Source organism: Pyrus communis, chromosome 13, assembly GCF_041283825.1.
Source record: "Pyrus communis isolate YQ-2024b chromosome 13, ASM4128382v1, whole genome shotgun sequence".
Classification (NCBI taxonomy): Eukaryota; Viridiplantae; Streptophyta; class Magnoliopsida; order Rosales; family Rosaceae; genus Pyrus; species Pyrus communis.
The window spans coordinates 25,393,743-25,405,466 of NC_142577.1; the positions used below are offsets into that span (position 1 = coordinate 25,393,743).

At 37.2% G+C, this 11,724-nt stretch overlaps 1 protein-coding gene and 1 pseudogene across 1 annotated transcript; both read left to right on the top strand.

Moving 5' to 3' along the window:
* Positions 1–1,896: 1,896 nt before the first annotated feature.
* LOC148692003 (protein DOWNY MILDEW RESISTANCE 6-like) lies at positions 1,897–3,993 on the top strand (annotated as a pseudogene).
* Positions 3,994–7,880: 3,887 nt separating this feature from the next.
* On the top strand, positions 7,881–11,099 carry LOC137737960 (non-functional NADPH-dependent codeinone reductase 2). Its single transcript, XM_068477550.2, has 4 exons — positions 7,881–8,258; positions 9,113–9,350; positions 9,462–9,641; positions 10,670–11,099. The coding sequence occupies exons 1-4, from the start codon at positions 7,933–7,935 to the stop codon at positions 10,898–10,900; spliced, it is 975 nt and encodes a 324-aa protein (XP_068333651.2). The 5' UTR covers positions 7,881–7,932; the 3' UTR covers positions 10,901–11,099.
* The last annotated feature ends 625 nt before the right edge of the window (positions 11,100–11,724 follow it).

Consider the following 11,724-nt stretch of genomic DNA (forward strand, 5'->3'; position numbering starts at 1 on the left):
CCCTTCAAAACCAGTCACACCAGAGCAAGATTATCTCATATCATCAGGGACGAGAGCAAGAGTATCTTATATCATGCAATCTCCCTATCCTTTCCTTTGTCCTTGTTCTCACCTGCAGGATAAGGAAAAAAAGAATGATTTGGAATTGATTGCCCGGAACTTTTGCCTGGTTGCTTACCTTGCATTGCTCTCGAGTACTCATTTTCAACTATTGATATGATGTTGGTTATTTACACTGAAGCTGCCAAGCATGACAAGTTGCTGAGAAGTAATGTTCTGAAGGACCATTCAAATGCAAGGGTTGCATTCCACTACTGCATCAGGGGACAAATACTACAAGAGAAGATGTCACACCTACATATGGGAAAACTAGGGAAAATATCACTTCTACAAGGGGAACAGATAAGGCAAGTGAAAATGATACATTGAAACATGTGGAGACAAGCACAACAAAACACGTGCTAGTTCATCCCTGACAAAGCCTAAGATCACTTGTCACATGAAGCTCCTCATGATCAAATTTCATTCAAGATCAAGCCTAGACGACCCTTGAAGAAATCACAAGTCCGATTCAAGATCAAGTGTCCACCACCCTTGAATCAAATTCAGCTCCAGATAAAAGTAGTAAATTCTGACCTTTTGGAGGAAGTCTAGCAAAAGGCCCTCCAACCTAGTTCAAGAACAAGCTTATGGAAAGTTAACAACAAGTAAAGCACCTCTTTTGGCAACTCTTCTTGCTAAGAGACTGAAGCAGAATGATCAACGATCAATCTAAATGATTTGAAATCAGGGGGAGATACTCATCAAGGGGAGCATCCACAACAAATCAAGATTTTAATGAGTCAATCGAAGACTTATGGCCATTCAAGGGGGAGTGTTGTGAATAATATATGGATGGCCCACATGAATAGTTTGTTACTATTTATTCACAGTATTTTCATTATTAATTTGTGGAAAATTTGTAAAATGAATAGTATTCTCTTTGCTTATAAAATGAATGAGGATATAGAAGCCAGATAGGCTCACAGAAGAGGAAGAGAGAAAAGAGAGGAAGATGAGAGGGGATAATAGAGAGATAGTTATTTTGTACTCATATTATTCTAAATTATAATAGAAGCACCACTGATGCTCCGAGGACGTACTCCAGTCACACTGATTGTAGAGGAACCTCGTAAATTTTGTGTCTTGTTTTATTTATTTCACTGCACACACCATCGATTTTACAACAAAAAGAGATGTGAGCACTGCACGTTATTATCTTGAATATCGTGTGGGTAAATTAGTCAATAGATTAAGATATAATTAAAGTGGCTTAAGGTTTGATGATCCTCCTGCCCTACCCCCACCACGTGTGGTTCTTATTATCTGGTCCTTGTTCGAAATTGAAATGTGGCACTAGAGGCCATCGACTTTTGACAAAGAGAGAAAATAACGTTTTACAGTGATGTGCGGAAAAGTGGTAATAGATTGTGTTGGATCCCACGTATAGGCCACGGAGAGCAACAGCTGTGAGCTGTGTCTCTGATTCTGCATTCTGAAATGTATGAAATTTTAAGGTCGATCAAACGGATAGGTTGGATTTTTTACCATTTGTTTGGTGTAGACTACTTCCAACGGATTAGGATTCGATTGAAACGTGAAAACAGAACATACAAGGGTCGATGGTGTCGTCCAGGGCCGCGAATAAATGGGAGATTGGATTACTAGATGTTAGTCACGCTATAATGGTGATATATATATATATATATATATATATATATATCCGTGAAATAGAAAGTTTACTCGAGACAGTGTGCACATCCACTCGCGCTGATTTCAATCATTTACCTATGAATTCGTTCGGTTGGCTGCGTGCGCATGACACACAACTACCCCACCGGTCAACTACCCAGAACTGTGTTCTTGTCTGTACAATAATTCCATTTAGGTCACCCGATCAAACTCAAACAGTCCTTCCTCAAAAGATGGCATCCTTCCAAATGGCAATGGACACCACTCCTCTATCCCTCTCTCCAAACTTCATTCTCCCAGAGAATCACAGGCCACACCTCCCAAATGTTTCAGCTCTGGAATCAATCCCCACCATTGATTTGAACGATGTTTTAAAAAACGCTAGGCACTAGTCGGGCAGCAAACTGGGCGGCTAGGCGGGTACCTAGGCGGATTAGACGGATTTAATTAAATCTATTATATTTCGTATAAATAAGTGTCTGTTTATATTTAAAATATATATGATTTCATCATAAACTACAAAATGGAATGTTATATATTTATGAACTATTGGAACATAATGAAAACATGGAAAACAAGTATATAATATGTGTGTTCCTTTAAGTATTTAACAAGTCTCTTATAATTTATTGAAAAAATAAAATGCAAAATCAAAGTTATTTATTTTCTGTCTAAATGAGTTGCAACCTAGGATGGTGTCTAGGCGGGTTTAGGAGAGCTAGGCAGGTGCCTAGGAGGTATAGGCAGGCACCTCAGTAGGTCTAAGCGCCCTTTCTTAATTTCAAACGTCTAGGCATTAATCGGAACGGTGGTCAACCGCCTAGCGCCCAAGCAAAACTTAGGCGGCGCTAAGCAGGGATTTTTAGAACAGTGGATTTGAACGACCGAGGCAGCAGCAACAATGGAGATGGAGTACGGATTTTTCCAGACCATCAACCATGGAGCGCCTGAGGAACTCTGCAATAAAATGATGTCTGCCGTGAACCAATTTTTCAAATTGCCTCCTGAAGAAAGGCCAAAATACTTTACCACAGATCACTCCAAGTAAGTGAAGCTTTTCTATTACTACCTCAAAGTTGAAGGGCAAGAGCAAAAGGTCACTATGTAGAGTGAACCCTTCTCTCATCTTTGGCTTCCTCTCAATTCTTTACCTGAAAATCCTCCCCAATACCGGTACCAGCTTAATTTTATTCTTTTTATATGAGCGATATGTTATACTTTAAACTAATCTAAATTGTGGAGAGGGAAGTTTGAGCTCTAAGTGAATAACCAATGAGCACGCCCATGTTTTCCTAGCAGCTTAATTTTTAGTTTGTGCTAATTTTATGTAGTTTTCTTGGGAGACATAACACAAATGTAACTAGTGACTGCTTTTAATAAAAAATTGGGCAAGATATCAATAAAGGAGCAGTACACCGTAAATTATATACATTTTATGGTCTGTTTTGTGTCATCTGATTCTAATTTTATTAAAAGTTTGTAACCGGTTCTAATTCTATTTCTTCACTTTGTGTTTGGCGGTTTTGGTTAGTGAGGTTTTTGCTGAGTATGCAAGAGAGATTGGACATTGATGAATAGGATTTTGGGATTGATATCCCGAGGGCTTGGGCTAGAGGACTGCTCACAAAAGAAGTTGGGTGAGAATCCTACTCTCAAAGCACAAGGAAACCAGTATCCACCATGTCGCTCACACTTGGACTAGTTGTCAATACCGCTCTCAATACACTCACAGTACTTAGGCAGACAGAGGGAGTGACTGGCCTTCAAGTGATCAATGATAGGCAATGGGTTGCTGGTGATTCTCTCCCCAGTGCCTTTGTTATCAATCTAGGTGACCAAATACAGGTGACTTAAATAAAACCGTTTACAAACTTTTAAAAACAAAAGCAGCAGATATAAACAAATAATAAATGAGTACTAAACCGTGATTTATATGCAGTTTTTATTCTATATAAACGTATTTCACAGTTTATGGGTTAATTTGATCCATCTCTCTTTTTTATGTAGGTTTTGAGTAATGGAAGGTACAAGAGTCAGTGTGCACCACAGGGCAGTGAGTCCAGTAACCAACAAAATTCAGCCCCGTCTGTCACTGGCAATGTTTTATGGACCCAACGGGGACACTGTGAATGGTCCAATTGAGGATTTGATTGATGAGGAGCACCCTGCATTGCATCGGAGCTACAAGTATGCAGTTTTTTTTAAGAGTTCTACAGGCAAGAAGGAACAAGAAGGCTTTCAATTATTACTAGGAAAAAATGATTAAAAGATCTCAAATTTAGTTAATTTAAAAATATATGATTTTTAGACAATTTAAATTATTGTGCAACATTATGGAATAAGAACCAAAAAAAAAAAAAAAAAAATTTAAATGATAAGATTGTTAACAATACATTTGTTAACGCTCAAAATTAGGACGTCAACAAAGATCAGTATGATTAACTCTTGATGAGCTTGGGATAAAGACTTTAAGTAGTTGTCAACAAAATTTAAGTGGTTCACCCCTAAACTGGCTATGTCCACTGTAATGCTCTCTATATATTGATATAGGTTACAAGTGTTTTGTAATGGTGTAATCTCTTCTTTTCATTTTTTGTCCGACCGCTTGTAAAAGTCATGGGCTCCAAGTCACCGTTCTAGCATTATGAACTAGATATGTAGACTTATCTTGTTGGCTACTCCTCCTTACTCAGTCGACACGCGGAGATCAATTGACATTTGTTGAGGGCTAGTTGCGAGGTATTATGGGCCAACACATACTGAGTGCTATGCTAGGCTTTGGGTGGTTGAGAAAACACTGCCTCGAGTGCTTAGGGCCTTCGTGCTATAAATTTATCAGTTTACCAACTTACTTCAACCGATTGGAAAGTACCTTTTTGAATAACGCTCATATTCTTTGTTGATACTTGATCCAGACCGTTGAGCAATCAGAGTTCATTCGTCTTGTTCAAATAGCTCAGAAGCCCAAACTCTAATTTTCTTTTCCTTTCATGGGCTTTCTCCAAGTCATATTATATTAGGATTAATTACACTACACTCTAAGGTTTATCGAGTTTTCACAAAACTTCCTTCCGTTTGAGATATTACACTAATATCCCCTCAGGTTTTAATTCTTTTTCATACAACCCCAGTCAAAATATGTTCATGAGTTTACTAATTTATCCTTATTAATTACTTAAAATTAATAAAGAAATACTTTATAATTATATAAAAAAATGTTATAGAACATTAAATACTTCAAAGAAACACAAAAAGAAAACCATGTGGACAAATCTCCCCCGTCCTCCAACCCCTCTCAGTCCCCCAAATCTCCCCTTCCTTCCATTTCTAATACCCCTCGAAAGTCATCCAACCCCCCCCCCCCCCACCCCCCGACTTCCCCCGCTTCCGCAAATCCTTCTCCGCTGCTTCTATGATTTCTTCTTCCTAGTTTAGTGCGGAATCAAATAGTAGGGATTTGATTTTGATTACCAATTATTATTTTATTGGGTAAAGTACAAAAAACTACTTCAACTATTGGAGTCACGACAGTTTTATACCTCATCTTTTAAATTTGACAATGTCATACCGCATCCGCAAATCCTTCTCCGCTGCTTCTATGATTTCTTCTTCCTAGTTTAGTGCGGAATCAAATAGTAGGGATTTGATTTTGATTACCAATTATTATTTTATTGGGTAAAGTACAAAAAACTACTTCAACTATTGGAGTCACGACAGTTTTATACCTCATCTTTTAAATTTGACAATGTCATACCGCATCTTACGAATTTGTGACAATGTCATACCTCCGTCAATTTTTCTGTTAGTTTTTCTGTTAAGTGTTGACGTGACTTGATTCGGAACCTACTGTCTATTAAAAAATTATTAAAAACTAAAAAACAATTATTTAATATTTTTTTAAAATATTAAAATAATAATAAAAAGCAGAAAAAAAAAAAAAAAAAAAAAACCTTCATTTCGTCCCTCCACTCCCCCCTTCCTCCCTCCTCCCGCCTCCCTCCTCCCTCCTCTCCTCATCTTCATCTTCTTCCCTCACCTGCAAATCCCAACAAACAAAACAAAAAAAAAAAAAAAAAAAAAAAAAATCCAATTTGTCTTCCCCCACACCCACACCCACACCCACACTCTTCTCCCTCTTGCAACCCAAAAAAAAAAAAAAAACCCAGACCCCGTCGGTGGGAAAATGGGTGCGCAGAGAAGGTGGAGGATGGATGCGGAAGAGGATGTGGAGAATGGATGAAAGTGATGGATTTGGGGTTTGATGGGTTTTCAAAAATTTTTTTTTTTTTTTTTTCCTTCCTCCTTTTTTTCCCTCTTCTTCTTCTTCCTCCTTCTCCTTCTTCCTCTTCCGCAGGGGAGTTGATGGTTTTCAAAAAAAAAAAAAAAAAAATTTCTTCTGCAGGGGAGTTGATGGTTTTCAAAAAATAAATTTTTTTTTTCCTTCCTCCTTTTTTTCCTCTTCTCCTTCTCCTTCTTCCGTAGGGGGGGTGTTGATGGGTTTTCAATTTTTTTTTTTTTTTTTCTTCCTCTTCTTCCTCTTCTTCCTCCTCATTTTCTTCCTCTTCTTCTTCTTCCGCGCCGACCCCGGGGGGGGGGGGGGGGGTGGGGGGGGGATTTTTTTTTTTTTTCCTTCCTCCTTTTTTTCCTCTCCTTCTTCTTCTTGTTCTTCCGCAGGGGGGGGGTTGTTGGGTTTTCAAACTTTTTATTATTATTATTATTATTTTTTTTTTTGGGTTTGCAGGTAGGGGGAAGAAAATGAAGATGGGGAGAAGAGAGAGGAGGGGGGAGGGAAGGGACAAACTGATGGTTTTTTTGTTTTTTTTTTTAACTTTTTATTATTATTTTAATACTTAAATAATATTAAATAATTTTTTTTTAGTTTTAATAATATTTTAATGATTTTTTAATAGAAAGTGGATCCAAAATCAAGTCACGTCAGCATTTAACTGAAAAGTAAACGGTCAAGTAACGGAAGGTATAACATTGGATCAAATTCTAAAGATAAGGTATGACATTGTCAATTTTAAAAGATAATGTATGAAAGTGTCGTGACACCAATAGTTGAGGTAGTTTTTTGTACTTTACCCTATTTTATTAGAGGGAGATCGTTTTTTGGTTTGTTAAAAGTTTGAATGGGTGGTGGTGATGGAGGAAGAATGAGGATATGGAGATGGAGGTAGAGGTGGTTGCTCGATCAGGTGGGAGGGAAAGAAGAAGATGAACAACTTCTTGTTTTAATAAAATACTAGCAATCACCCCACACACTTTGCGTCTGCAACTAAGTTTGCCTTTTATTTTAGTACAACTTATCATTAATGAATGGGATGACATTCGAAAAAAGCAAAGAAAAATGAAAAAAGAATGAAAAGAAAAGGAGAGCGTGGAAGAACGTGGGGAATGCAGAGAGAAGAAGAGGATGAGAGAAGTGGGGTTTTTTTATTTAATTTTTATTTTGTAAATAGGGTATGTTATGTTTACATGGTTGTGAGGTTGGTGTAAAAAACTACAAAATTTATGTTGGGTGTAATTACTAAATTGTTCATGTTTTTTTGTTCAATTTTGGTAAGAGGGTTAGAATGGTAAGTTTATGAAGTTTTAACTGACAAATAGAATTTTATTAATAGATAGTTTAGATTATTTTCAAAGTAATAATTAAGTTTTTTTCTTAATTTGTTTTGTCCACATGGTCTTCTTCTTGTTTTTCAAATGTTTAATGTTTTATATTTTTTTATATAATTATAAAGTTTTTTTATTAGTTTCAAGTAATTAATAAGGGTATTTATAAGCTAAATTTTGACTTAAAGTTTGTATGAAAATGAATTAAAACCAAAAAAAGTGTTGTGTAATGTCTTAAACATAAAGATATTTTGTAAAAACTCGATAAACTTCAAGGAATGTTTATGTAACTAACCCTATATATTAAGGGTCTAAAACGACCGTTAACATTAAAAAAAGTAGTCAAATGGAATTTGGTTACCCTTTGAGAGTTACATAATCGTTGACGATTCAGTTTTCTAATGAAGTATTAATAAGGGAGTTTGAGAGTTACATAATCGATGACGATTGCAGATTGAGAGTTACATAATCGATGACGATTGCAGACCCAAAAATACCAGAAAATCTTGCGGTTTAAAAGCAAACTTCGCCTGGAACTAAAAATCAAACAAGCAAACTTCAATTCAATACTCTGAGTTTTCAAAGATGGCAGCAGCAACCCAAATCCCGGAAGTGGTGCTCGACTCCTCCGCCGGCCCCAAGAGCATGCCCGTGCTCGCCTTCGGCACGGCAGCCGACAACTTACAACCTGACACGTTGAAAATGGCAGTGGTTGAGGCCATCAAGCTCGGCTACAGGCATTTTGATACGGCTTCGATATATGGCTCCGAGCAGACTCTGGGCGAAGCCATTAAGGAAGCTCTCGAACTTGGCCTTGTTGATTCCAGAGACCAGCTCTTCATCACTTCAAAGCTATGGAGCAATGATGCTCACCCTGATCATATCATTCCTGCTATCAAGAAATCACTTCAGTAAGTACTAAGTAGTTATGGAAAATCACTACTTATCTATATCCGACTGCTGACGGCATCTCAAACTAATCGTATACTGTTTCGAGTAAAAGCTAAAGTGCATTGTAGAGTATAATTGATTTAAAATAATGTCACCGTAGCATTCCATGTGTAGGTAAATTTTTTGTGTCCAACAGTCGAATTTTGGAACCCTTGCACTAAAGTTTGTACTTGGACCAAGTGCCACCCGAAAGTAGACCAGAGATCTTAGATTTTTAGGACTCTGCAATAAGGAGTTGTTGTGAGAATGTGACAAAGTCCTACATCGGTGAGAGACAAAATCATGTAAAGGTTTATAAGAGGTTGAGTTACTCCCATATTGCTAATTGGTTTTATAGTAGAATCTCAATTTCTTCATTGCATCAGAGCAGGTTGACCTACGTGTGAAGCTTAATGGCCACACGTGTTTCACTTCATCCCGATTGTGTTGTCCACATGTTAGGGTTGAAAATTCACCACATGCGAGAGGGTGCGTGAGAATGTGAGGACAAAGTCCCACATTGGTGAGGAACCAAACCATGCAAGGACTTATAAGAGGTTAAGTTACTCCCCTTATTGTCAATTGATTTTATGGTAGAACCTTAAATTTCTTCAGTTGTTGCGTTAGGTCGAATTAACTAAAAAAGCGTGTGCGCTTTTGTGAGAGAAGGGGCATGTTGCCCTAAAGTATTTCTCAATATAAAGACTAGTTTATTTGTTAGTAGGTTGATCAGTCCACCTAGTTTAACTCTCGAACACAATAATTTCTTATCAAAACATCACTTTGACGAAATGGAGTTTATTAGGTGATGATTTGATTGTATGATAATGTGCAGGAATCTTCAATTGGAGTACCTTGACTTGTATCTGATTCACTGGCCTATCAGTGCCAAGCCAGGAGAATTGGTGCACCGATTAGTTGACCTTATGCCTATGGACTTCAAAGGCGTGTGGGCAGCCATGGAAGAATCTCAAAGACTTGGCCTCACCAAATCCATTGGAGTCAGCAACTTCTCTAGCAAAAAGATTGAAAATTTACTCACTTTTGCTTCCATTCCTCCCTCTGTAAATCAAGTAAGTCCATTTTTCAACCTACTGTATTGCTTCATTTGTGTCTGAAAATTGATTTTTTTTTCCCTTTTTTCAGTCTTTAATGTGTTAGTGTGTGTGCATGTGTAAATATAGGTTGAGTTGAGTCCATTCTGGCAACAGAAGAAGCTGAGAGACTTCTGCAAAGCCAATGGTATAGTGGTGACTGCATTCTCTCCTTTGGGTGCAATTGGTTCCAGTTGGGGCAGCAATCATGTTTTGGAAAGCAAAGTGCTTCAGGATATAGCAGAGGCTCGGGGAAAGACTGTTGCTCAGGTTCGGTCACATTTTTTTTCTTGATGATATTTTGGATCGGGGTTGTGTGGCTCGATAAAGTTATGAATGTGAATGGGGTTAATCCGGAAAAGTACCACAACAATATACAAGTTATGCACTCTATAAACAACATTGATGCCTTTTGAGATAAAAATTACATGCATTTGGATGCCTGTGTATACGTTCATTGAGCCTAATCCAACTCAGTATTAGACTTGAGTGATTAAACTGGTGCCAGCAGGGGCGAATTTGATGAAGGGCCAGGGGCTCTCAGTTTTTTTTGGGTTCAACAAATATACACTTCATTTTTTGTGAAAGAGACAAGTTCAATAGAAGTTAAACAACATCGATATTTTTCTAGTACAACTCTCACTGGATTCTCATCCAAGACCACTAAGGAAAAAAAGTATATGTTTTTAGCAAAACAACACCGTTTTTAATAAAGTTTAAAGTCAGCCATTTTTTCTTAAAATAATAAAGGGCTCATTAACCGGCCCTTTTTCCAGTCATTGTATAAATTTGAGCTCCCAACCATATACATATTTGATTTACTCTTTGTTTGGCCTATAACAATACTGACCTAAAGACACAATTAAAGAGCACTAAATAATGGGGATGTACTCTAAGCACACGATAGTATGGGTCGGTTAAGTGCTCGATGAAATGCCTCATCGAAAATATTGAAAGAAAAAAAAAAAATTTGGCGTTGCACGATATTGTTGGGATGCAATGAGGATAGCCTGCATCCACTACTACTTAGTCATGTCTATGGTGAGCTAACTTTCTAGCTTCGCCACTAAATATCGATTGGGTAAGACTTGATGGTGGTTTGCACAACATTCATGTGGTTTACGTAGTTTAGATAAGAGAATATCTAACTAGGAAGTAGTAAAAAATAAGCATACACAAACGTGATTAATAATTTCTCAATCAAAATTAGGATTAGTACCCACCATTAATTTTCATATGTTTACAATTTTGTGAATCAATGGACTGAAACTTGGTGAGTTTTTGGTAAATTTTGGCAGGTTTGCATTAGATGGGTATACCAAATAGGGGCAACACTAGCTGTGAAGAGCTACAACAAGGAGAGGTTGAAGCAGAATCTGCAGGTGTTTGACTGGGAGCTATCAGAAGATGATCTTGCCAAGATCAATAAAATCCCACAGAAGAAGATGCTGCCTAGAGAAGACCTGGTTGCAACTGATGGATCATCCCCATACAAGTCTGTTGAAGAATTATGGGATGGAGAGATTTAAGCATTTCTCACCTTGTTATGTTTGTCTGCGTCAAAATAAAAGCGCGAGTGAGGATGTGCAGGATTTTCCAACATCATAATTATAAGAAAAAAAACTCGTATTGTTTCCATTATTACCAATTGATTGTAGAATTTGAACCACAACTTTCTTCAGCGAGGATATTGTGTAATGGGATTATTCTCTTTCATTCTTTTCAAAATGTATTCCTTTCTTTTCTTTTTTACGCTGTCGTTGAACTATGTAATTCGTTACAAAACTTTTGCCAACTTCATATCCTCCTTAGTTTCTTGGTTTCGAGAAAATATTTTTTATGGGATGAAGGCCCACTTCTTTCGCAAACTTTATAACAACTATATTGATACTCGGTACATTTTGGGCCAACTATATTCAAGTTCCTCAATGTTTTAATATCGTTAGCCATTGATTTAAGGGAACTTTAATAAAAAAAACTTCCGGTACTGTTTATTTTAACTAAAAATCATATTTTTACACTAAAAAGTTAATCTTCGTACTATCCACTTTACCCTTTATTTTTCCCTTATCGTTAAAATTCAAAGTTTTCAAGCCATTTTCATTAGTTTTCCTTTGATTTAAACTCAAACCAACCCTAAAATTTGTGGTCGAGTTTCTTTGAGGAACCTATGTACGCATGAATTGCTCCTTTTCCTTGTGGCCTAATTTGCGTAGTTTACAGGACCGAATCACTACCTCGTTGCCCATCCTGGGATGTCCCTCAAATCCTTTTTTTTTTTTTAACAAACGATATTATCTATACTAACAAAAAGAATGAACTTAGCCTCACAATGAGCTAGCAATAATGTGGT

Bases quoted from the DNA above. Each gene is read 5' to 3' on its own strand.
- LOC137737960 (XM_068477550.2), top strand. From the start codon at position 7,933: ATGGCAGCAGCAACCCAAATCCCGGAAGTGGTGCTCGACTCCTCCGCC. The intron at 8,259-9,112 runs GTAAGTACTAAG...GATAATGTGCAG, and splicing joins GCTATCAAGAAATCACTTCA to GAATCTTCAATTGGAGTACC. The intron at 9,351-9,461 runs GTAAGTCCATTT...GTGTAAATATAG, and splicing joins TTCCTCCCTCTGTAAATCAA to GTTGAGTTGAGTCCATTCTG.